Source organism: Lissotriton helveticus, chromosome 9 (assembly GCF_964261635.1).
Source record: "Lissotriton helveticus chromosome 9, aLisHel1.1, whole genome shotgun sequence".
Classification (NCBI taxonomy): domain Eukaryota; kingdom Metazoa; phylum Chordata; class Amphibia; order Caudata; family Salamandridae; genus Lissotriton; species Lissotriton helveticus.
This window is the reverse complement of record NC_136070.1, coordinates 1,226,633,609-1,226,660,972: the sequence shown is the minus strand read 5'-3', so window position 1 is coordinate 1,226,660,972 and position 27,364 is coordinate 1,226,633,609. Positions and strand designations below refer to the sequence as shown.

The following is a 27,364-nucleotide window of genomic DNA, read 5'->3' as shown; positions in this document are numbered from 1 at the left end:
CCGAGGCCTCCTAGAAGAATTGGGGCCTCCTGGAGGTTTGGGGAATCTCCTGTGATGCAGAGGCTGCCGCGACCTGCGTTGCGCCCCTGTCTCATTCCAGTTTACCGCCTTAGGCTTGGCACATTTTTCTTGCCACCTTTCCCCCTTTTGCGTGCATTGTGTACAGGGCAGCTGCAAAACACTACAGGGCTGTAGATTGATGGTGGATGTGGGGGCGCTGCAGGCCAGCTACATGTTTGGCCTCTACATCCAAAAGGATCTGGAACTTTGTACACATTATTTATGCCCCATAAAATCATTCACAATCTCAGAAATTGAAATATCAGGTAACTTTAGAACTCACAAGTAAAATGCTGACTGGTCCAAATTATTTCAAAGCCAGCGAGCAAGTGGACAAATGAGAATTTCATGCTAATATAAAGAAAGTGCTATTAATATAGCCTTATAGCTCACCGTAGCGGGCTATACCAGCTATTAAAGCCCCGCTCCAGCGTTAAAAGCCCGAGCCGAAGGCGAGGGACTTTAACAAGGGAGCAGGACTTTAATAGCCAGTATAGTCTAGCTAGGAAAGGCTATAAGACTATTAGAACATTCTGTCACTAGAGGGCGGACAAATAAAACAAAGGCGTCCCGGAGCCCAAGGGGATTTAAATCCCCTCGAGCTCTGAGAGGCCTTTGTTCACAGTGAACAAAGTCAACATTGGAAAGTTGCTCTGTGGGCCTTTACCGGCCCGTAGAAGCACGGAGCACTCCATTGTATTCAATGGAGTGCTCCACATTCCAATATTCTAATAAAGATTAAATACTTCCCGATTGGTCATCTCTGTAGATGTGCTGTCAGAAAAAAACAAAGAGGAATTAGGCAATGGTCATACTGTTGAGGTCCTGTAGCACCAGGTCCTCAAATGATTTTTGTTAGTCAATTACAGAACCTGTAGCTGAAGATGAGCTTGTGATGGCACAGGGATAGGAGTTACCCTATAGACTATAACTGGAAAAAGTAGTAGTTATCAGGATTTGTTTCATTCTGCCACATGGCTCTTTTATTGCCTAACTTTACCACCAAGTATTCAATCTAGAATTAGAGGCGGCCGTAGCATAGAATTTTAGGCAGGCTTCATGCAAACAGACTATGCAAAGAATTGTAAAAGAAAATTGGAGTTGTTTTTGAAGGATTCCAAGAGCCATCAACCAGACAAGATCGATGTTTGAGGTGAATATGATGTCTCTCTGAACCAAGGAGTAGAAAGCTACACTTTGTTGATAACTACCCATCAACAGTGTTAAGCTGTGTGTACCCCCCAAAACTTCTTCCCCTGCTCAGGTCAGCTGTGCAGAGGTGGAGGCAAGAGATACATGGGGCAGCCATACACAATATGGTCTCACCTACCTCAGCCCACTCCTCTCCCTCCATTAAAGTATCTGGAAGTCTGCCATCACCTTCCCCACACAATCCGAAAACAAGTACCAGGAATCTGGCCACCCTTCCGCATCCGCTCTTGCTAGAAACCTCCACCTATCCCTTCAAAACAAAAACTACCTGCCATCCTTCGACCCACCGCATCCATCCTTGGCAATGCACTCCTCTCTCTCCTCAGTCCAAAAAACCGCCACTGTCTCCTTCCACTCTTGAAATAACCTCCCTACCCCCAAAACTACAAAAATTCCTTGTGTCCTGTCTACAACCCCACTTGAGTATTACTTTCACCTCCCTACCGGAAGTCACACTCTTTGCTGCCTGACAGATGCTCTTCAATGCTTCCTGCTTTTCTTGTCAGCCCAGGTCTGGAGAGACTCATGGCTGAAAGGACAGATGGTGGTTAGTGGTGTGGGGGTGCAACCTCTCTAACTTTTCTAAAGATGAGGGGGAGGCAATGGATCTCCACCACTCAGACACAGATTTCGATGTCTGGTGCTTCCCTGCTCTGAAATCACAGGAATAAGACATGTTACAACGCAAACATTTACAATGCATGCCTTTATAACGCAGTTTTTACTTCGCAACATCCATTACAACGCATGAATTTACACAGAATGCCATCACAATGCATTTTTATAAAGAACATTTACAACGCATTCCATTACAACGCATACTATTACAACGCATAATACTTTTAGGGCAACAGTAGGGTAAGTGTTGGATAGTGTAGGGGTAAAAATTACTATTCCCCATTACTTCCCTTATAATGGTATGTATGACATTACAACGCATGCTTTTACATCGCATGCCTTTACAACGCTGTTTTTACAACGCATGCCTTTACAACGCATAGTGCTTTGGGGCGCTGGATAGTGAATAGTTTAATTTACTATTCCAACTCCAGTCCCCGTGGATAGTAGGGAAGGTGTTGGATAGTAAATTAAACCTATTCCCTATCCTAGAGCGCCCCCCAGCGCAATGCGTTGTAATGGTTTGGGTTGTAAAAGTTGCGTCGTAAAGGCACTACGTGGCAAAACATGCGTTGTAAAGGATGTTTCCCCTTATAATGCGTTGTAATGGCATGCGTTGTAGTGACATACGTTGTAATGGCATGCATTGCAGTGACATGTGTTGTAATGGCTGCGTTGTAATGGCATGCTATGTAAAGGCAGTTGCGTTGTAATGACTACGTTTTAAATGTAGTGTGTTGTAATGACTGCTTTGTAATGATTGTTTCCCAATCAGAGCTGTGAAAAACAAAGCTCTTTTTTCACAATCCTGACTTCAGAGCAGTGAACCAGGTTTAGAAAACCTGTGTACAAAGTCATAGATAACATTGCAGTAATGGTCAGTTGGTGGTGGATGGAGCAAAGATAAGACCTAAATTGGAAAGGCTGTCTCTGAGCGCTTTAAAGTTAAAAAAGGGAGTAATGTTCTCCACTAGAGCAAGTCATGAATTATCCTTTTGAAGTCCTTCACCACTAGTTTCAACATATCCATCCTATTCACTGCCTATTTAAAACAAGCATTTGCAATGCAATAGGTCTCGCATTAGGAAAGTTTGAGCTATTGGTATGGTAAATGACAATTGTTGTAGTTTTGAAAATCGCTAAATTAATAGCTTTGTCATTTACAATGTCAATAGTTTTAACTTTCGCAAATGTGACACCTATAGCATTTGTAATGCAATATGTGTTGTATTTACATGACTTAGATGTATTGATATTACAAATAACAATGGCTTTTATTTGTTTTAATAATTAATACTTACATAAAAGTTATTGTAATTTATAATGGCAATAGCTTAAACTTTTGTAAATCACTTTTGTGAAGATTATGTTCAGTGTGTTTTATTGTGATGAAAATCCAAGAAGAGAAGTGAAATATTAACTTTTTTTGTGACATTTGTAATAAAGCTTGAAATATTGAGAGAACATATTTGAACCTGTTTTTGTTGAATTGTTGCACAGATTGATGATTTGGTGGCGCTGAGTGATGTTGTGGTGGGGCTGAGTGATGCTGTAGGCGATGCGATGGATAGAGTGAGTGAGATGGACAGAGTGAGTGCGATGGATAGAGTGAGTGCGATGGATAGATAGTGGGAGGGTGATAGATAGTGGGAGGGCGATAGATAGAGGGAGGGCGATAGATAGAGGGAGGGCGATAGATAGAGGGAGGGCGATAGACAGTGAGGGCGATCAATAGATAGAGTGATGGCGATAGACAGATAGAGTGAGTGCGTTAGATAGACAAATAGAGTGAGGGAGATAGAGTGAGGGCGATAGATAGAGTGAGGACGATAGATAGATAGAGTGAGGGTGTTGTTGAGTGTGTGGTTGGGTGTGGTTGTGTGTGTGTGGTTGGGTGTGGTTTTGTGTGTGTGGTTGTGTGGGTGGGTCTGTGTGGTTGTGTGGGTGTGTGTGTGGTGATGTGTGGGGTTGTGTGGGTGGTTGTGTGTGTGGTGATGTGTGGGGTTGTGTTTGTGGTGGTGTGTGTGTGTGTGTGTGGTGTTGGTTGTGTGTGGTGTGATGTCATATCAGACCTGAGTGTGATGTGCTCTGCTTTGTGTGATGTGGTGTCAGACCTGAGTGTGATGTGCTCTGCTGTGTGTGATGGGATGTCAGGCATGAGTGTGATGTGCTCTGCTGTGTGTGATATGGTGTCAGGCATGAGTGTGATGTGCTCTGCTGTGTGTGATGTGGTGTCAGGCCTGAGTGTGATGTGCTCTGCTGTGTGTGATGTGGTGTCAGACCTGAGTGTGATGTGCTCTGCTGTGTGTGATGGGATGTCAGGCATGAGTGTGATGTGCTCTGCTGTGTGTGATATGGTGTCAGGCATGAGTGTGATGTGCTCTGCTGTGTGTGATGTGGTGTCAGGCCTGAGTGTGATGTGCTCTGCTGTGTGTGATGTGGTGTCAGGCCTGAGTGTGATGTGCTCTGCTGTGTGTGATGTGGTGTCAGGCCTGAGCGTGATGTGCTCTGCTGTGTGTGATGTGGTGTCAGACTTGGGTGTTATGTGCTATGCTGTGTTAGGTAAGAGAGAGTGAATAAACAAAGTTTAAATGTGTGCGCTGCTCTGCCCCTTACGGTGCCTGCCAGCTGCTGCTGAAAGGGATGGGCTAAAAGGGAGGAGGGAATGCAAGGAGCACAGCTGTACCCGTGATATGATCAACACATTTTATTTAAAACGTTCACAGAAACCACACAGGTGTGCTGGAAAATGTAGTAAAGGGTGGGCGTTGTTATTAAAGAGCCCAAACCGAACCTTTTTTGAATGTTTACTGCAACAACGCTCGACTATTTTGGGAATGTACAAACCAGGACGCCCAATATAAACATTGTTTTTCACCTAGCCAAAGTGGGAGAAGCCAGGTCTGAGTGACAGTCGGTGTGATCTTGGACATGACAGCCTTCAGCGAGCAACGGGGGACGGGGGAACGGATTACTTTGAAGTCTGATACCGGTTGCAAGCAAACCAGCATGAGTGCGGAGAGAGGCTCACAAGCTGCCAAATGGTGTGTTCACCCATTCACTGCCTTACTTCGAACTAAGGCAGTCTGTGATAGAATGAAGCAAATGTCATAAAATGCACAGTCGGCATGCTACGAAATAACGTTAACGAACTGCACTCATCGTAACTGTGTGATCGTTTGCATCCTTGTGCACCGCCAAACACCATGCTGCCAATGCCGCAAGGTTCAACTCATGCCACGGAAACCCCAAACAGGACCAAATGACTACAAAGCTAGCAGCAACACACTGATGCTGTCTCCTGTTTTCAAGTTGTTGAAGTGAAATAGTAAACAGTGACGGGTACATCACTCAGTGTGTGGTGGTTTAAGATTCACTCCGATACCACCAACACAGCCCAAGAAGAAATGGACTACACAAACGTATGCACATATAAGTACAGGGTCAAAACATAAAACACAGCTTTCTTTTTGTCTCTATCATTTTATTTATCTATAAGTTGGAATGTTTGCAAATGGTGTCACAGTAGAGCTATAGTGGCACAATAAAATTACATGCAAGAAATGGCACAGGTGCGTGCACAGCGAACAGGCAAATGAAGAGATATCGGACTCATGCAGAAATATTGGCCTGCACGTGATGGTATGCAATAAAACCACGGTAGTTGACATCGAGTTGCAGCTTTTGTTAAAAAGCGGATTGCTGGTATTAAGACCTCTTGAATTAAACAAACACAGAGCTAAGAAGTATGACAAAAAATATAAAACGTATTAAACAGAAAGAACGCTGGTTATAAAGCCTCGTCGGATTGTGCATAAAAGAGAGAAAAGTGCCCCATTTCAGGGGAAAAGACAGAGCTATCAGGTTACCACACACACTGCATGTGTTCATACGTACTGCAAAATTATTTTCCCTTTTAAGAAAAGCACAAACAGCATGTGTAGATATGTCATATCATTCCGTAAATGACAACCAGATCATTTCAAATTATGGCTTTATTTGGTTCATATATACATATCTGCAATGCAAAGTTGGAAAAAACACATGGACTAAAAGTCTCTCTTAGAGACCGCACCCACTTTCCATTAGAATACAGAAACAGAAATCTTTAACTATCGACCCTGCATTTATCATTCAATCGAACATATCACAAGCTAGCCTGATAGATTTAAAAAAAACAATGTGCCTGTCTCTTTTTGGGGAGTTAGCACACATTTTTCAGGTACAATAGTACGTGTGAAAATGTACACAAAGATGCCTTTATTTTAACAGTTCACTGCATCTGGTTACCCCCTCCCCACACACACACAATAACAAAAACGCCACTTATAATCGAAACGATGTTGTAAAATAGGCACTATTTGTAAAGGGCGGTGTAGGCGCTCACATAAACAACCGAGTACCACAGATGCTTATTTGCCATTGTAATTCTGTAATCCTCTTCGAAAGAATATAAACTCGAGTGCTACAGGCATATTAAAAACGACTCTGGGTAGACAATTAAAATTAACAAATAAAACCACGAGGCATTATACTGAACAAATACCAAGCTGGGTAATGCACACAATGCTGTAAAATTCTACAATGGGTCCCCTCCTTAGCATGGTGATTAATGGACAAAAAGAATACACTATACTGCTTTTTTCACAAGGACTACAAAGAATTATACTTTATACTTTTGCATTCCCAAGAGACAACGATCATGTGGCAGCTGACACCAAAGCTTCATTGCGGAACAGTACAGTAAATGTGCGCAAATCTATTGCTTCTTGGCGCCTCCGCCTCATGCCCTCCACAATCGTAACACAAAGGTGAGCAAACTGGCTGCTAAACCCTTTCTCCGCCTCAAGTACACATAAGCGCATCGACTGTAATATGAATTGGTATAGTCTCCAGAGCAGATCTTTTGCCGAGCATCTGAGGGACAGAGCGGGCAGTCTGTGCTGAGCTACATCCCACGTGCGCGAGCTGCAGAATTCCCCGGAGATTCGCTGGGGAGTCCCTGCATAACTCAGATAACAGCAGCGGCTGACAGACGGCCCTGCAGGACCCGGCCGAGGGAGAGAAAATAAACTGGGAGAGCCGCAGCCTGCCGTGCTTCCAACCGCAAAAACACTAGTGGATTTGACAAGCAGGCCAACCACCGTACACATCGCAAATAATTTCCGGTGTACGACCGATATTAGAATCTTTGAAAGAGGCCAGGGAGACCGCAAGACATCGAACGTGGGAGGGGGGGGCAGTGGCGGCGTGTGTATGCGTGCGTGCGTGTCTGTGTGTGTGTGTGCGTGCATGCAGAGGGGTGGGGGCTGGCTGTGTCGGTGTGTGTGCGCCGGAGTTCATCTGCGCAAGCGCGGCTCAGACGCGCGCTCCCGCGGTCAAAACTGAGACTGCAAAAGCGCGCGTCTGAGTCGTGTCCACATTCCTAAATACGGACAACATTAGTTGTCGAAGCGACCGCAATCAATGCTTCGCATTGAATGCAGGTCGTGCTTCGACCTAAAAACATAATGTGCTCTGGTTGTCGTGTAAGAGGTGTTATCATTATTAATTCAATTTATGTCAGAAGTCTGTAACAACATAAATGTAAATGACATGGTTGACAAAAAACAGATGGTATTAGTTGGCGGAACCAGACACAGTGTAGCATAGCTAGTACTTCCAAGCATTGTTCAAATGTGCACAATGGGCTTAAAATACAGCAAAGGTTGTGTGAGGGGTACTGCCGACATCATTTGGTCCAGATTAGTTGCAGATTTTTTATTTAAGGTTAAAAACTCATAATGGAGCATTCGTTAGTATGGCAAGCAAGCAATGAGGAATTTGAACTTATGGCCTGTTTTTTTTTAAAGATTTAGAAGGGAACAAACATTATTGTTGCAATGAGATCAGGGATATGTTTCTACAAGCAGCAGTTCGGACAAAAGGAAAATATAACCAGCTTAGGTGTCTGCAGATGCTTTGTCAGCTGAATGTGGAGATCATATGTGTGAAGAATATTGGTACAGTGCAGACTCCATGTCTATCTTAAGAGAAACACCTCCCTCTGAGCATCGGTGTCTGTGAAGTGGGGAAGGTAGCTATTCAGCACAGTATTAGCTACTCACTTTGGTGATGCTATCCTGGTATCCCACATCAGCCCTCAGATGAAGATACCAGAGCCTGTGTCTATAGGACAAGAATTCTGCTGCATTCCCAGATTCACAACATTTCATCAACCTGGAAATGCAGCAGAATCATATGTCTCCCCAGGGGAGGTGTAAGGAGGCGCAACGAGGAGAAATACTTGTATTTCTTCTTGTGTCCCTTCCTGCACAAAAACACTCATATCGGCAACACAGTGCAAGGGTGTCTGCATTGGCACATGGCAGCCAATTGTGCGCCAGCGCAGGGGAAAGTACATGGATGCGTCATGTTGTTAGTAATATGACACATCCCTGTGCTTTTAAATAGATGCAGGTCAGAGCACCAAAACGGCTTGCAGTGCCACGCTGCGTCATTGTGTAGTAAATAAGGCCCAATGTTTCCAAAGCATTAATATGACTTGTAAACAGTAGACACCTATTTAAATCAATTATATCCCCAGGTCATCGTACATTGCATGTAAATCAAATCATAACATTAGATGTATCCAGATAATTTTTATTAAAAAAGTTTCATCAATGAACTTAATATAAACACTTTATCACACATAAAAATAGAATTTTCCAGTTCTTCTAAAGCAACAATATACATATATTCATAAATCACAGTACATAATTTTTGATACATAAATAAGCAATCATCAGCTAAAAACAGTTTTGTCCTCGCGTTTCGGTGATTCGATGTTTGGAACACCTTCCTCAGGACTATGTTAAAAACATCTTCTTTATTTTTTTGCAATTTTATTTTGCGGTACCAGTTTAGATCCAGGAGTTGAGGTAACAATAGATAATCCCCTGCAACCCAGCTATATCGTCAGCGGATTCTGTATTTTGTATAAGACCATGTGAGTCAATAGATAGACTTCAAGGAACTTTGCATTTGTGGTTCCTGCTTTTTGTTAGGTCAATCCGAATCCATTGTTCTTTAAGGATTTACACGATGGTCATCCCTCTTTATTAATTTGAGGTAATCGATAACGTCTCTCAAAACGACAGACGCACCGCCGGCCCGGTCTCCCTGGTATCCCGTGTCAGAATGAGATTGACCTAACAAAAAGCAGGAACCACAAATGCAAAGTTCCTTGAAGTCTATCTATTGACTCACATGGTCTTATACAAAATAAAGAATCCGCTGACGATATAGCTGGGTTGCAGGGGATTATCTATTGTTACCTCAACTCCTGGATCTAAACTGGTACCGCAAAATAAAATTGCAACAAAATAAAGAAGATGTTTTTAACATAGTCCTGAGGAAGGTGTTCCAAACATCGAAGCACCGAAACACGTCTACAAAACTGTTTTTAACTGATGATTGCTTATTTATGTATCAAAAATTATGTACTGTGATTTATGAATATATGTATATTGTTGCTTTAGAAGAACTGGAAAATTCTATTTTTATGTGTGATAAAGTGTTTATATTAAGTTCATTGATGAAACTTTTTTAATAAAAATTATCTGGATACATTTAATGTTATGATTTGATTTACATGCAATGTACGATGAGCTGGGGATATAATTGATTTAAATAGGTGTCACTGTTTACAAGTCATATTAATGCTTTAAGCTGCACTACACAGAAAGGAATCTCTTTTTTTGGTTACAACACTTCCCGGTCCTTTCTGGGTTAAGTAGGGAAAACTCTCTCTTTTTCTGCCAATGTTTCCAAAGTCCATACTTGTTTCACTGCTTTCACATAAGAAGCTGTTAATCAGAGAAACTCATATAGGATGTAAATTTAGCAACATCGGTTTTAATTAGGAAAGAACCAAATATATGCAAATCAGGGTTAAGATCGCTTGGTGATTTCTTTTATATAAGTTTTAGACAGTCGATCAAATATGCAAATAATGTCCAATGAAATTCATCATATGTAAATATGTATCATGCATATGTATCCTTATCAAGGATGGTTTGAAGAATGTGAAGACGATACAAAAAAAGAAGCAGTCTTACCAAATATGTAGAGATTCCTCATGACAGTAACTGTGTGTATAATAGTCTAAATTGCTCATGCTGGCACCTAAAGGCCTGTTGCTATCCTCCTATCACAGGTTATCTATCGGGCGTTGACACCGTCCAATAGAATCTCTGATCCATATGGTCCCGAAGCCCAGGACCTCCTGAAACTGACCAACTTGAGGCTGCGGCTGCTAAAAAGGCAGGACTGCCCATGCCAGAGCACGGGGCTGCTGGAAAAGCCTCAAAGGTTTGCCCACTTTGCCATCTATGACCTCATCGCCCGTGGGAGCTGCTTCTGCAATGGGCACGCCGAAGAGTGCCAACATGTCAACGGGTCAGGGGCATCAGAGAACATGGTGAGTACATTCTACAATGCTAACTTAATGATGCCACCACCTTTAGACTTGTGTGAGCAAGGCTTTGGTAAAGGGTAGATTAACTGCCTTATTATGAAGTTCATGGTTATAGCTGAGGACATTCCTAGCCACATATGTAAAAAGGGTAGAAAGACTATTCCATCAGAAGTCTGTGTAAATCCCAAAATGTTGGACATTTTGCAACTTATTTGTGTCCAATCCCTTAATATGAACTAGCAAGAAGATCACATTTTCTATACTGTGCTATCAATTTGACTCCACCCAGAGGTAGAACCCGCTGCCTCTGCTCGGCTCATTCACCCACTAACCTCAGTCTTGCCTCACTGTTGCGTTGCCTGCTCTTCGCAACCATCTGGGGAACAGAGGGGAGCTGGACAACAAGGATTGTTGGCAGATCATTGGAGATATTTTAGTTGGGAAGAAGAGTGGATAGAAGAGACGGCTTTATGTATATGTACTCATATGGCATTTCTATAGTGTGAACTTAGAAAGAGGCAGTGGAGATGTTTTGAACTGGGATGGTTGGTTGGAAGGTAATGATGACTGGTGAGAAGTTGATTGAATAAATATGTCTCTGGGTTTTTTTAGGTCTCGCCTGCTCTGCGTGCATGCGCTGCATAAGAGGGCCTTTAGCCGTCGTTCTGCTCTTTTTTAAAGCACATACCCGTGCTTGTGGCTGCATCCACCTTGCAGGAGAGAGCAGCGGCGTGCATGCTAATTGGCTGTTGCTCGCTCCCGCGAGGCGCATGGCACCACAAGCATGAGTGTGCTTGAAAACAGCTGCTGTTACTCCCCCTCTCTCTCACAACCCTGCCGCCCTTTCCTTTCTTTGATGATTTTTTTTAAAAATGTCAGCACGAGGCGTGCGCGTGCTTGTTTGCTTTTGGTGTAATCTGTAATTAATGTATGTTTAATTCATAACTGGATTGTATCCTCTTAAATGCGAAATTGAGCACTTCACCAATAATGTTACATTACACTAAGACTATTGATTCCTCTTGAATTCTATCACTGCAAATCAAGCACTTCAGAAAATAGGTTTGTCCACCCTCAATCACTTTTTCCTATCTAAATGCCCAAAACGAGGTCCGCCCGTACGGGTCAATCGGCATTCTCGAATTACCATAATTATTTTTGAAGGGAACGTTGCTTTCTAAACATAAGTGGCACATTATTTGGGTCATATTTTTATGTCTGAGTTTTGTTGTGACTCAGTAACTCTTCAGTATCAATGATACTGACCCGTGCCCTCTCTGGTATAAGTTTACACAGACAACAGCATTTAGCTGCTGTCACGGGCCGCGCACACTTTCAACGTGGAAACCATGACGTAAACCATTCATGGTATTTCTACAGTGGGCTGACAGCTTCATTCAAGACAGCAGCTGACCACTGTTACATCTAGCGAAACTATTCAGGTAAGCGTGTTCCCTGGCACTTACATTCTACCATCGTAGAGTGTTTCATTCCCTATGCACACTTGCTATGACTTCACGACGCCTCTCTCTCTACCTCTCTATCTCTCTACCTCTCTCCCTCTCCCTCTCTACCTCTCTCTACCTCTCTACCTCTCTCTACCTCTCTCTACCTCCCTCTACTTCTCTCTACCTCTCTCTACCTCTCTCTCTCTACCTCTCTCTCTCTACCTCTCTCTCTCTACCTCTCTCTCAACCTCGCTCTCTCTACCTTTCTACCGCTACCTCTCTACCTCTCTTTCTACCTCTCTACCTCTCTCTACTTCTCTCTACCTCTCTCTACCTCTCTCTCTACTTCTCTACCTCTCTCTCTCTACCTCTCTCTCTCTCTACCTCTCTCTCTCTACCTCTCTCTGCCTCTCTCTGCCTCTCTCTCTCTGCCTCTCTCTCTCCACCTCTTGCTCTCTACCTCTCTACCTCTCTCTCTCTACCTCTCTACCCCGCTTTCTCTCCCTCTACCTCTCTACCTCTCTCAACCTCTCTACCTCTCTCTCTCTCTCTCTCTCTACACCTCTCTACCTCTCTACCTCTCTCTACCTCTCTACCTCTCTCTCTCTACCTCTCGCTGCCTCTCTCTGCCTCTCTCTCTCTGCCTCTCTCTCTCTACCTCTTGCTCTCTGCTCTACCTCTCTCTCTCTCTACCGCTCTACCCCTCTTTCTCTCCCTCTACCTCTCTACCTCTCTCTACCTCTCTCTCTCTACCTCTCTACCTCTCTACTTCTCTCTACCTCTCTCTCCCTCTCTCTACATCTCTCTACCTCTCTACCTCTCTCTACCTCTCTACCTCTCTACCTCTCTCTACCTCTCTCTCTACCTCTCTCTCGCTACCTCTCTCTACCTCTCTACCTCTCTCTACCTTTCTCTCTACCTCTCTCTCGCTACCTCTCTCTACCTCTCTACCTCTCTTTCTCTCTACCTCTCTACACCTCTCTACCTCTACCTCTCTCTACCTCTCTCCCTCTCTACCTCTCTACCTCTCTACCTCTTTCTACCTCTCTACCTCTCTCTACCTTGCTCTACCTCTCTACCTTTACCTCTACCTCTCTACTTCTCACTACCTCTCTACCTCTCTACCTCTCTACCTTTCTCTCTACCTCTCTCTCTCTACCTCTCTCTAACTCTCTCTCTACCTCTCTCTACCTCTCTCTCTACCTCTCTCTCTCTACCTCTCTCTCTACCTATCTCTCTACCTATCTCTCTACCTCTCTCTACCTCTCTACCTCTCTCAAAGATGGCTGCAGCGTCTACATGGGATGCATTGGACTAAGTGGCAGCCGGAGCCTGATAGCACTGCTTGTCCTTAAAAAAAACAAGCATTGGTATAGTCAATAGGTCTCCCCTTTGGGACCTCATAAGTGTGTAGTTATCCAGTACAATATCCTTGGTGCAACAACATCAAGTGTTGCATGGCTAAACACGTATAAGGTCCCAAAGTCGAAACATATTGGCTATGCCAATGCTTGTTTAACTAAATGTGACATTCCTAATGTACAGAGGGTTGTGTCATATTTTGTTCCCAGGACTAGAGAAAGGCTGTTTTAGGATTTTCTTTTCTTTTTTTAGATTTCTTGCCCTACAGTGAATTAATGTTCTCCCTCTTTGCTTCCCACTGGAACTCATCAGTACACATCTGTACATATTTCATATGACATTGTTGTGCCATGACATGTATTGGTTCTACGCCAAAACCTGTTTAAGCTAAAATTAACTGCTGATGTAAAGTGCTAGTCACTGATTCGAACCAAGACACCTTTGCTACTGAGAAGCAGTTACTGGTTCAAGATGAACAAATTCTAATGCTGAAAATATCACTCTATATCCACCAATCTGGTTGATCCAGCAGGCCTGCTGACTCTTGGCCCAGGACCTCTGCTGGAGGTCTCACTTGCAGAGATGGGTGCATACAGCTGACTGCCCTTACATCCTGATTTTGGGAAATAATATTTAGTTATTTACCTAGTCTCTGCGTAGAGAGGTTAGGTATCTTACATTCTTGGTGAGTCTTGGAGTGTGCTGTAAGACTGTCCCTCCACAACATATCCTCTGTTAATGTGTAAAGTACTATAATCTAACAAAAAAAGTGTTTCACTTTGATGTTTTCTTCAAGAAGCTCCAGAGTCACTGGAATAAGCCTTCATTCACAAGTGATGAGCTATTCATAGAAAGACAAAGACTGAAAGATAGCAGGGTCTCTTAGCTGCCTGGTCTAGAAGTGGTACAAGCCCCCTGTCTCACCCAATGCGCGTGTGACAAGGCAGATTTCCATATTGTGTCCCTTAGTATCTCCCAAAGCTACTGGATAAACACAAACATTTAAGACAAAACACACTTAAGTGCAAACCACAACTTAATATCCAGACATGTAGGGGAAACATCTCCATCCCATTATCAGAGCCATTTAAAGTGAGTCTTCTCAACAGCAGCACTTCTGCACTCTGTGCTGTCCTCGAACAGGAGTGACAGCTCAGTCCAGCAGGTTCCTACTTTAGATAAAGCAAGACAACATTGTTTTCTATTGATGAACATTCTGTTGAAGACAACCTGATCATGTGTCATCAAACAACTTCTAAGCTCCGAAGAGCATCCTGGAAATAGGGCCCAAACTCAGTGTGCCCCTTATACTGCTGTTTGAGGATCATTGGCTCCTTAGACATCATACCCGTACTTGTGAATCTCACGTGTTACCCTCTGCATCTTCTGTATCTTGTATTGCTAGCCTTTGGCAACCATTGGGATGCTCCCGCATTATGATACTTCTGACACGGTGCACATCCTGGTCCTCAGTCACAGAAGATTACCAGTCCCACTTTGGCCAAGAAGATTGATCTAAGCTGGAAATTTGTGCACATTAGCTAACCATGCCAGACATCTTTTCCCTGAGGACATAATTCACTAAAGTGCACATGGTTGATGAAACATGCACATCTTGCAGATGCTGTCCATTTGATGCTGATGATGTGTGCAACCCACAGAGCCATGTGCCCTTTCTAAGACTGCCTACTTTGCTTTGATGCTTTTTGTGCAAATTACTACACCCAATTTTATGTTGATGTGCTGTAGTCATGTCTTCATTTTCTCTGCCAATTGCCCTGGATGCCTCTTCTGTGATTAATCAAATTCTTAGCAGGGTTCATAAAACAAAGGGAGGGCTGTCCCTGGATGAACTTCCTTCTCACTTGTGGATTTTGGACGCTAGAGCTAAACCAATTAAAACCAATTTAGATCCATTTCTAAGCTTGATTGCGTTTGTTTTTGATGATTAGCGGAGAGAAGTAGGACAGGATGAGTTTACAAGAAATGTTTGGTCTGTTGCCCTGATCTGACCAGGACACAGCCAGGGAGCAGCGCTGTGTCCTTCGGTTTCATTAGAAACCTGTAATAGAGTCTGGCCTCAAAAGACCCTGCTGGTCTGACGCCTCTGCCTTCAGCCATCTTTGTGTGGTGTTGAAACAAAGTCATTTACTATCACATCAATCTACACAAACCACTCCTAAACTGAACATCAAACACTGTCTACTAACCTTCCACAACCATTCACTGCCAAATAACATATACAACCAAATTATAGTACGCCCAGAACTATAGAAAGGATGTCCAAAGTAAGCGCTACTGTGCCATACAACCATGGACACCTAAAATATAGCAATCTCTTGAGCCCCTCTAGTATGAAATGCAGCTCCCACTCTCAAAGTAACTTAGGGGGTGATTACAGTGTTGGCTGATGGGATACTCTGTCACAAACGTGACGGATATTCAATCCGCTGTATTGCAAGTGACATAGGATATAATGGAATCGTAATATGGCGGATGGAATATCCGTCACTAATGTGACGGATATTCCGTCCTCTATATTGCAAGAGACATAGGATATAATGGAATCGTAATATGGCGGACGGGATATACGTCACGCTTGTGATGGAGCAACCCTGTCCACCAAACTCGCAATCAGACCCTTAGGCAGGCATTAACCTAGAGCAAGTGAGAGAAATGAAGAAGATGAAGAAGAAGGAAGAGGAAGATGCGGAAACAGTTTCAAAGAAAGCGATGTTGAAAAAGAGTATGTAAGTCTGAAATCCAGGACATGTAGGGCGGGTGAAGAAAGAGGCATGATATGGAATCAAGACTATGCAGCTGTGTATTCATCAACCCTGGTATCTAGCAACTCCACCAGATGTGACCCTAGGAACATTGGGGTCCCTACACTTAATATATATATATTTTTTTTTGGGGGGGCAGCACTTATTATATTTGTTGTGGGGGGCTAAACTTATTATGTTTTTGGGGGGGGCAAGTACTTATTATATTCTCTTTTTACAAGTTAGGCTTTGCTTAGCCACATGCATGTGAATGCCAGGAGACAGGGGGACACCTAATAACTGTGGAATTGCAGAGCTTCCAGTGGTAGAAGTTACATTGTAGTTATATGGCGTAGCATCTTCCCGGGAGCATACGAATGAACATGCCACACATGGAGACCTGTAAGAGAGGTCTTTATTCTTCAGCATACAACCACACACTGCACATATTGCATCATAACTTTTATAACCGCACCTTCACCCCTCCCAGCAGGTTACGTAGATCCTGTTTTAGAGTCCGCCCAGAACCGCAAGGGTCCTAGTGCACTTAATCTCAAGACCCTGCATATGACACCTGACAAAAGCTGCAGTTAGCTCTGTACCATACACATGCTGCTGTTAGTTGACTTTTCAGTTAGATAATAAGTAGGTATGCATTGTATTGTATGGTAGTTGCATTTATATATCACTTACTAGCCCTGACGAGGACTTGAATGTGCCTACAGATATTATGGTTGTATCTATTTCCAGGTACATCGTTAATAAGTTAACCTAGTTTGTTCGCGTTGGGGGTTTAAGTTTCTGGAATGGGGTTTAAAGTAGAAAATAAGCAGGGTGAAAATGTATTGGGCAGGAAATTTCCATTTGGAGAGAATTTTTTGCACAAAAGGATATAATTGAAGCATGAACCGAAGGTGTGTTTGGTAACTAGCTGGCAGGATAGCTCAGTGAGATATACACTTGCCTCAGACACCCACGTAGGTCTGTAGGCCTCTGGCTTGAAGCTCAGCAAAGTCACATCAGCTTACCCATTCGTCCGAGTTTGGCACACTGGGTATCATTACATTGTACATTAGTAAACCCTGTTATTTGCAGCTCTTAGAAGCAGCATCAGTACAGGGATATGAGTTATATAACAGATGAGTTAATATATTTAGAACAGAATGTATGACGTTACAACACATACATTTACAACGCATGCACTTAAAAAGCAGTTTTTACAATGCAACATCGACTACAATGCATTCCATTACATCGAATGACACTACATCGCATTTTAAAAAATGACCCTTCCAACGCATTCCATTACATCGCATACTACCTTTACAACGCATACCATTACAAAGCATACCAATACATTGCATTTCAGGTATTGGATAGTATAGGGGTAAAAATTACTATTCTAACTCCAGGGGGTGCAACAGGAGGGTAAGTGTTGGATAGTGTAGGGGTAAAAATTACTATTCTAACTCCAGGGGGTGCAACAGTAGGGTAAGTGTTGGATAGTGTAGGGGTAAAAATTACTATTCTAACTCCAGGGGGTGCAACAGAAGGGTAAGTGATGGATAGTGTAGGGGTACAAATTACTATTCTAACTCCAGGGGGTGCAACAGTAGGGTAAGTGTTGGATAGTGTAGGGGTAAAAATTACTATTCTAACTCCAGGGGGTGCAACAGAAGGGTAAGTGTTGGAGAGTGTCAGTATTCAAAAATTACTATTCTAACTCCAATGGTATACGTTGTAATGGTATGCATTATAATGCCTGCGTTGTAGTGACATGTCATGCATTGTAATGGTATGCGTTGTAATGCCTGCATTGTAGTGTCATGCGTTGTAAAGGCTGTTGCGATGTAATGCCTGCGTTGTAAGTGTAGTGCGATGTAATAGTTGCGTTGTAAAGGTTGTTTCCTGTTAGAACATAGTGTGCACTAGGAAAGTAACCTGGATTGTAAATCTATATCATTCATGGTATACAGAGTGGTTAAGCAGGAGAAAGAGTTTTTGCAGACATCCATTCTTTTGAAAAGGCCTCAGCAAGAAATATCGCTAAGGTAAACACACCTTGGATTATACCATGAACAGATGACGAGGACCCTGATGAGTAAACTCACCTAGAGTAAACAGCTCAAACTTAGGATGGGTTAGAGGTTCCAGAGCTCCTGGGTTTCTGCTGAGGTAGCCTGGAGAGCTCCTGAAGACTGCTGGGAGTGCCCTACCATACAGCAGTTGATGGGGCACACAGTAGTGTCTGTTGCCCTTCACAGTGGTATCACAAGGGGAGAATGTCTAATTTGACAGTGAAGCCAGGCTGCTCTTCAAGCATATTTTGCATATGGCCATGTCTGAACTGGGGTGGTGCAGTGAGCTAAAGAATGGTGATGGATTAAACCCAGATCAGTTGACCGGGGGTGAGTGCTTGCAATGTTCAACACTCCGTCCATCATCCCCTTTGGTTTTGCAACATTGGAATGTGGCACATTGGCACAAGGACCATCAAGAGTTAAAATAGGGTGAACTCAACTACCTAGTAAATTCGCCTCTACGGGGTTTCGCTCAATCTCTGTGCCCTGGTCCCAGCAAAAGGTTCACGATCAAATGCACGATCAATCACAGTTAGATCCTGGCCAACCACCATTAACCATTTATAAACCACTGTGTTATGGGATATACATTTTCAGTAGTATATCTGTAACTTGCCTCAGCAATCGTTTCTGCTCATGCTCAGAAGTGCTTGAAGGACATGCCCATCTCTGTCTTTTCAAGTGTCTTTTGTACATCTTGGCTCTTGAAAGAGCTGATTAGGATATTGCTGAAGCAGGGGCCCCTAAAGTCTAGACCCCTCTGGACTCTATCCCAACCCCAATCTTCAAATATCTGTGTACAATAATAGCGGCCTGTTTCTGTAAAGGTATTAATGCCTCATTTGCTCGTAAACCTTTAAAGCAGCTTCACAGAAGTCCCCTTTAGGTTCTTTCATCCAAGGCATCTATAGGTCAATGCTGCAGTTACCTATTATAGAAAAAGTGAAGTCCCTATTCCAACCCCTATTGCATCCTAGAATCAGGCATTCTAGAGGCACAGAACCCAGACTTTGATGGTCTTTATTAATCCCTGATGGTAGAAGCTATGGGTATTATCACATCCTTCAGCAGGGTTTGATATCATGTATCATGGTATCCTCCTGGGTTGGCTGATACTGGAGAGGACCAGCTCTAGACTAGTGTACACCATTGATGTCGGGCTGGAGCTAAACCTTCTGCGTCATTCAAGGTTCCAGCCAATCACCTGCATTGTGGCACAGGGGTCATTCCTCTCGCTAACTGTCTTGAACAAACCTCTCCAGTGATTCGCTTCTCGCATCTGCTTCTCCTTTCTTTTGTGCAGTGCTGAGATCCTGCTTGCACTGGATTGGCCAGCATGGCACCTGGTTTTTATGATTTTGAAGAGAGGATCAATGAGATCAAGTGTGAATGGGAAAGAAAGTTGGCTGTCTGGAGCTGATCACTGACACAACAGAATAGATCAGTGGCTATGAAAAACACAATACATCGCTATAAAATTTACGAAAGTAAAATGTTTGCTTCGCACGAATGTACATTCACGTTTGCAGTTGCCAATGCACATGTTGCAAGCCCATGGAAGGTGCACGGGGAAGGGAGGCTCAAAAGAGCATTGGCCTCCTACATGCACAGTAAACACAAGAGCATTGGCCTTCTCCTTGCGAATCGCACAATAAACACAAGGGCATTGTGATCCTCCTGTGGTCGCGAAGCATGGAATGGTCATCCATTCACAAAGGGCATTTAATGGGCATCGGAAGGAGCCCTCAGTTGTACCTGCGCAGGGTCTGCTGCCTGCTCCTCCTGTCCCTTGCACCGTCTAACACTTTTTGTGGAACTAAGACCCAGTCTCTTGGCCTCCTTGGGCCTGTCCCTTTAAGGGACAGGGCCACAGTGTATGAACAAGGTAACTCTGAATGCTCAGACAGTGCTCTAGTGTAGTCCTTACAGAGCACAGTGAGGCTCAACAGCCATTCCTGCCCCATTCATACTCGCTGTGCGTTTCACCGTGCACTGCCCTGTGCACAATAAATGATTAGTGGTGACACCACTGCGTGGAGGACGTGGGGACTGCTTGGCCTAATGGCTAGAGCGGTCGACCTCGAAGCTGGGGAACCGGGTTAGAGTCTCGACAGGGATGGTTATGGATGTATGACATTACAATGCATGCTTTTACATCGCATGCCTTTACAACGCAAGTATTACAACGCAGTCCATTACAACGCATAGTGCTTTGGGGTGCTGGATAGTGAATAGTTTAATTTACTATTCCAACTCCAGTCCCCGTGGACACTAGGGAAGGTTATTGGATAGTAAATTAACCTATTCCCTATCCTAGAGCGCCCCCCAGAGCAATGCGTTGTAATAGTTTGCGTTGTAAAGGCTCTGCGATGTAAAAGTTGTGTTGTAAAGGTTGTTTACCATGATCAACATCCTGTGATTCTGGGCAAATCACTTAATCTCCCTTTGCTTAACAAAATGAATGTGTCCATCTGTAACGCAACTGGTGCTCATGTAAAGTGCTCCGACACCTTTGGGTCGAGTGTGCGCTATATAAAAAAAAACTCCAATGCAAAAGCATTGCACTGCAAGCACACTCTTTGTGAACTTGTCGCATTGTTTTGCGGTGTCCTTCACCGGAGATCGAGAAGCCATCAGCGCCGGGCTGTGGACCCTAAAGCCAGTGGCGGCTCGCATAGGGCGTGGTGTGGGAGGGTAGGGCGGGGAGGGGCAGCGTCGGGGTAGTAAACTCGGACATACGACCGAACGGAGGAACGCAATAATCACTTTCCTCCGTTTTGTCATATGTCCGGGTTTACTACCCCCAACCCTGCCACTCCCCCGACCCGCCTCAACGCCCTACAGCACGCCCTATGCGAGCCGCCACAGCCTAAAGCAGGCCTTCTAAAAATGCGCAAACCATCCCACTCCCTTCCTCTTCTTTCTCCAGTCCCACCTTTCGATTCTCTTTCTCTCCATCACTCCACTCTCTCTCTCCTGCCTCCTGATAACTCCCTCACTATCTCTCATTCCCTCTCTTTCTCTCACTTGAAGCCTTCCTGTGCCTGCTGCAATTAACATCAGGGAGCTGGGGAAAGTGACAGTGGCACTAGGTGCAGGCCTGGCTCCGGCCACCGGGGAAATGCCCGGTGGAATAACAGGCCTGTCCGGCCCTAGAAGTCATTTCAGGTCAGGCTTCTTTTCATGAGCGCATGAGTTCTGCAGCTTGCCGCTCCCGGCCTGGTTTCCGCCTCTCCGCTCACTGCCTAAAAAGGCCAATATCCCTTCAAAACATCTTGTGCTCTTCAGTTGATAATCCGAAAGTACATTTCCACTCTATATGATCCCGGCCGTGCCTGCGAGGGACGGCCCCGCCAGGAACTGCTTGCGTGGCCGGCGGCCATTCAAAGGCAGTTTTTTGGAGTGTAAAAAGAGTCCGTCCTCAGCTCGATGCACCGCATCAGAGACGCTTCGAGCCAGCCCCAAATTCACCCTAATCCTTATTGTTTGAAGTCATTCGAGGGCAGTGCGAGCGGCCTTTTTAATCCAGTCTTTTAATTGCGTCGCTAGGAATTCTTTTCCTCTAACACGTTTTTTGGGGAGTGTGTTGGGGGGTTGCGGAGCCTGAACAATACAGCGACACCTGGGAGGAAATTAGGAACTGGAGAGGCATGAATCAGAAATGCTGGCAGCGGTTTCCTCAGTGTCTGTATTAATTATTTCTGCGCTAACAGGAGCCGCTTGAGGACACATCTTCACACACTATTTACTGTAAACAAACAAGCAGGCACACGTCTTGTTTACAGGAGGAGCAGTTCTAGAGTTCTGGAATTTGGATGAGGTGGTCAGGCTTGGGAGGGGAATGTCTGACGCACGAGAAGGCAAAACAGAAGCATTGCAGCTGCAGGACAGCGTTCATAGTTTTGTGTAGGCAGCAGCCATCTTGGATCTTTGGGTGATCACAGTTTGTGCTGGTAGGGACCATCTTGAATCTTGGGATGATCATAGGTTGTGGTGGCAGCGGCCATCTTGATTCTTGGGGTGATCATAGTTTGTGGTGGCAGCGGCCATCTTGAATCTTGGGATGATCATAGTTTGTGGTGGCAGCGGCTGTCGTGAATCTTGGGATGATCATAGTTTGTGGTGGCAGCGGCCTTCTTGAATCTTGGGATGATCATAGTTTGTGGTGGCAGCGGCCATCTTGAATCTAGGGATGATCCTAGTTTATGGTGGCAGTAGCCATCTTGAATCTTGGGATGATCATAGTTTGTGGTGGCAGCGGCCATCTTGAATCTTGGGATGATCATAGTTTGTGGTGGCAGCGGCCATCTTGAATCTTGGGATGATCAATGTCAACAATACTCCCTAACTGACAACTGTTCGAACCACCTGTCCCCAGCAACCTTTGTGAGTGGATGGTCTAGCAAAGTGATACTCAAAAAGTGTGGCCTAGGTGCCACATGCGGCCATCCTGACCTTTGCATGCACCCCCCCCCCCTCAACAGCAGCACTGGACTGCTGTTTACTCCACTCAGTATTAACAGTAAATAAAACATCTTAAATAAACATGCAAGCATTTTTTTTAAAGGTTTATTGAAGTTAAAGAAAGGATTTAACTAAGTTGTCCTACGGCACTTAGCTTTAGGAACACTTTCATTTTGAAAGACATCTTGCAGCAAAAGTGTTAAAATATGATATCTCTTCAAAATTCAAAAAGTGTATTTCATTAACATGCAGAATCGTTTCACCTTGGTAAATGAAATTATATCAGTGCATTAAGAAGTCTTTTTTTTAAGGTGATTGTTTTCAAACATGAATTTAGAAAACATTTGTTCTTCTCTCCACCCTGACAACAGTGCCAATAGTAAACCAAGAGACAAGTCAGTTGTTATGTGTACCATTTGGGTGGTCCGTGTTCCTATTATGCATAAACAACATTATAGTTTATTAAAGCATCCACAGGAGAAAGTTATATACAGCACACACCTGGAAGTCCTCTATATCGAGGGTCTCTTATATGTGTTAATGAAGAAATAGGAGGGAAAGTGCAACAAAACAATTGCCTAGGATCACTCAGTTTGGTAAAGTGGGAAGGCCGGGATTAATCCCAAGTTTTCTGGTGTCACAATGTGCATTTCAGCCACTAGATGCATATGCTTCACTTCTCCTATACCCATCTTACCGCCAACCCCCCTTTCACCCCAGGCCCCTGACCGCCACCCTTCTGGCATTAATGTAGCCCTCGATCACATCAAAGAACAATCCTTTTGTCACTGGGAAAATTACGGAGATACCCATGGTCTAGCACACGGGTACTCGTAGTACGGCCCGTGGGCCGCCAGCGGCCCGGCAAGCCTTCTTGTGCGGCCCGCGGACCTTGCAGACATGTACCTGTGTTATATTTATTTTTTATAAAGTGTCTGTGAACACCGCCGGTTGTTGATGTATGGGGGCTGGCTGATTTCAGGCATAGAGTGGAGATGCAGGGGCGCTAAGAAGAGGTCTAATACAACCAGGCCTCATTAACAATTAAATGGTCTTTTAAAGACCTGTGAAGTACTCCGGTGACTGGCGCCAAGGAGGCTTTGATCTGACTGCTCGGGGGTGCTGTGACAGCTGTGACCCCCAGGCCAAGTGGTGGGACACAAACCCTACAAAGCAGCACATTCTGAAAGAAAACGAGCTGGCTTTTACATTACGGGGGTTGGGGGCTGTCTCTGGGCGGGTGACGGGGACGTGTAGACACAGTATGTGTGCACTGCCCGAGAGACAAACAGGGGAAGAGACAGACATGGGCAGAGACAGACATGGGCAGACAGAGGCAGGGGCAGATAGGGGCAGAGTGGCAGAGACAGAAAGAGGCAGAGACAGATAGGGGCAGACAAACAGAGGTAGGGGCAGACAAACAGAGGTAGGGGCAGACAGGGGTAGAGACAGATAGGGCAGAGACAGATAGAGGCAGGGGCAGATAGAGGTCGGGGCAGATAGAGGCAGGGGCAAAGACAGATAGGGGCAGAGACCGATAGGGGCAGAGACCGGGACAGACTGACAGAGACCGATAGGGGCAGAGACCGAAAGGGGGAGAGACCGACAGACATAGACAGATAGAGGCAGAGACAGACCAAGATAGAGACAGAGACAGGGACAGAGAGACAGAGAGGGAGACAGAGGGAGGGACAGAGAGACAGAGAGGGAGACAGAGGGAGGGGGACAGGGCCAGACAGAGACAGAGGGAGGCGGAGGGAGACAGTGATGGAGGGAGACAGAGAGGAAGGGAGACAGAGAGGGAGGGAGACAGAGTGGGAGGGAGGGAGACAGACAGACAGAGGGAGTCAGAGGGAGGGAGGGAGACAGACAGACAGAGGGATACAGAGGGAGGGAGGGAGACAGACAGACAGAGGGAGACAGAGGGAGGGAGGGAGACAGACAGACAGAGGGAGACAGAGGGAAGGAGACAGACAGACAGAGGGAGAAAGAGGGAGACAGTGATGGAGGGAGACAGAGAGGAGGGGAGACTGAGAGGGAGGGAGACAGAGTGGGAGGGAGGGAGACAGACAGACAGAGGGAGTCAGAGGGAGGGAGGGAGACAGACAGACAGAGGGAGACAGAGGGAGGGAGGGAGACAGACAGACAGAGGGAGTCAGAGGGAGGGAGGGAGACAGACAGACAGAGGGAGACAGAGGGAGGGAGGGAGACAGACAGACAGAGGGAGACAGAGGGAAGGAGACAGACAGACAGAGGGAGAAAGAGGGAGGGAGACAGACAGACAGAGGGAGACAGAGGGAGGGAGACAGACAGACAGAGGGAGACAGAGGGAGGGAGACAGACAGACAGAGGGAGAGGAGGGAGGGAGACAGACAGACAGAGGAGAGAGAGGGAGGGAGACAGACAGAGTGAGTGAGTGAGTGAGTGAGTGAGTGAGTGAGATGTGTATGCCAGGTCTAGTGGCTCAGTAGACGAAGGCGTCTGTTGCAGGGGCCTGTGTTCAACCTCATGGTCAGGTTTTTTTTGCTGCTCTAGCCCCGCCCCCTCCCCCACTGACCCCGCCCCACCAGTGCGGCCCTCGGCCACAAGCCACACTGTAAATTTGGCCCCCGAGAGAAAGTTTGGGAGTACCCATGGTCTAGCATAACTGGCTACGACCATCATTCAAACACCATCAACACCAAGTGTGATTTCCTGCAAGTTCCCTTCTTGCCACATGGTTCAGTTCAAGAAGTAGTTTAAGGCTCAAAATATCCCCAGAAACGTTATTTCCTAAATAAACCCCCATTCATGGAATACATCCCCATATACAATACCTCCCTCGTGAAAATTCTACCTTCATAACTTTGGCATGTTTGAACAGTGCTATATATGGAAAAATAGGTGCAGATACTCAAACAAATGAGCAGTGGACTGGGGGTGGAGTGTGGGGGGGCATGAGGGTGGTGCTAAGGGCAGGACGGGGGTAGGACTTGGTATTTGGCTTTTCCTAGCTGTGTATGCAAGAAATCTGCATGCCTTGTAAGAATGTCAGAAGTATCTGTCCATGAGTTATTAAAGTAATAATCATGTATATAGCTCTTACAAATAAGTGTTTATTACTACCCAAATTAACCATTTTTTGCAGCTTTAAAATAATAAAAGATTGAGGAAAAACAGTAAGGTTCCCAATATATGCCTCCTCGTTTGCATGCACCTCCTTGAAGCATGGTCATATCTCACAAAGCTATATGACAATAAGTTAACTGGTGACCTTCAGGTAACACAGGGATCTCTGCAATGCATACATTAACCAACTGAGCTATCTACATAGAAAACAAATCTGTTGCATGCTGTGCTTTTCAGCAAGCACATTGGCCATTTATGCAATTTTATTTCATAGTTTGTGTTGGTAGCGGCCATCTTGAATCTTGGGATGAACATAGGGAGTGGTTGTGAGTACTTGTCTGAGTCTGTGAATGGGGAATGGGTATGTGAGGGATTGCGTGGGTGAGTGAGTGGGTGTCTGAGAGGTTGTATAGGGGTGTCAGTGGGTATATAAGTGTTTCTGTATAAGATGTCATCAGTGATATCGTTTGAGATGTCATCAGTGATGTCACTGGCCATGTCTTGAGTGACGTAATATGTGAGGTAATAAGCAGTGCATTGCAGGGGAGTAAGTTATAGTTAGCTCAGGTAGCTATAACTGCTGAATTTCTATGATTTTGTTCATGTAAAATCTGAGCGTAACTATAACGTCCCTGTAACCTTTGTTTTTTTCAGTGAAATTCTAAGGTTTTTTTGTAATCTATTTCCTAACAAAAATATCTCTGTAACCTTTGGTTTCTGCAGTGAATTTCTAAGTTTTTTGAACCCCTTCGATACATGTGACGGAACTATTCCGTCATCAGTCACGGTTGGGCTGTGCTGATGACGGAATGGTTCCTTCACGACCACACCCGCGATTGGAATGTCCAGCATAGCGCTGGAATTCCTGCCGCACGCAAGCGGTTAAAAATGTTATTTGCTAACTATAACATCCCTGTAACCTTTATTTTTGTGTGTAAATTTCCATTTTCTTTATGTTATTTCCTCACTATAACGTTCCTGTAATTTTATTTTTGTGAATTTCTAAGATTTTAAAATTTTATTTCCTAAATGTAACCTGTAACCTTTCAGAGTCTGTGTGCGAGTGTCTCAATGGGCATGTGAGTGGGAGTGTGTGTCTGAGGTGGTCTGGAAGTAGCTGCATAAGTGTCCCACTAGGTGTGTGAGTGGGTATGTGAGTGTCTGGGTTGATCTGTGAGTGGTGCGTGAGTGTCGGAGTGGGTGCATGAGTGTCCGGATGAGTGTCTGAGTGGGTCTGTGAGTAGATGTGAGAGTCTCTGAGTGGGTTTGCAAGTGCCTCCATGAGTGTGAGTCAATCTGTGAGTGAGTGCATGAGTGTCTAAGTGGGTCTGTAAGTCGGTGTGTGAGGCTGAGTGGGTCTGTGAGTCAGTGCGTGAGTCTCTGAATAAGTCTGTGAGAGAGTATGAGTGGGTCTGTAAGTGGGTGGATGTGTGTCTGTGTGAGTCTATGAGTGGGTGTACATGTCTGAGTGGGTCTGTGAGTGGGTATATGAGTGTCTGAATGGATCTGTGAGTGAGTGTGAGAGTATCTGAGTGATTCTGTGTGTGGGTGCATGAGTGGGTGTGAGACTGTCAGTGTGTCTGTGAATGGGTGCATGAGTGTCTGAATGGGTTCATGAGTGCATGTGAGAGTGTCTGAGTGGGTCAGTGAGTGGGTGTATGAGTGTCTGAATGGATCTGTGAGTGGCTGTGAGAGTATCTGAGTGATGCTGTGTGTGGGTGCATGAGTGGGTGTGAGACTGTAAGTGTGTCTGTGAATGGGTGCATGAGTGTCTGAATGGGTTCATGA

At 44.9% G+C, this 27,364-nt stretch overlaps 1 protein-coding gene across 1 annotated transcript in view; it reads left to right on the top strand.

Annotated features, from left to right (window-relative positions):
- The window catches only part of LOC144782391 (netrin-4-like), a 257,917-nt gene that overhangs the window by 39,390 nt on the left and 191,163 nt on the right, over nt 1-27,364 (top strand). Inside the window, exon 3 of the mRNA XM_078661718.1 lies at nt 10,088-10,351. Within this exon, the coding sequence (XP_078517844.1) occupies nt 10,088-10,351 (264 nt within the window). The remainder of the gene's footprint in view (nt 1-10,087; nt 10,352-27,364) is intronic.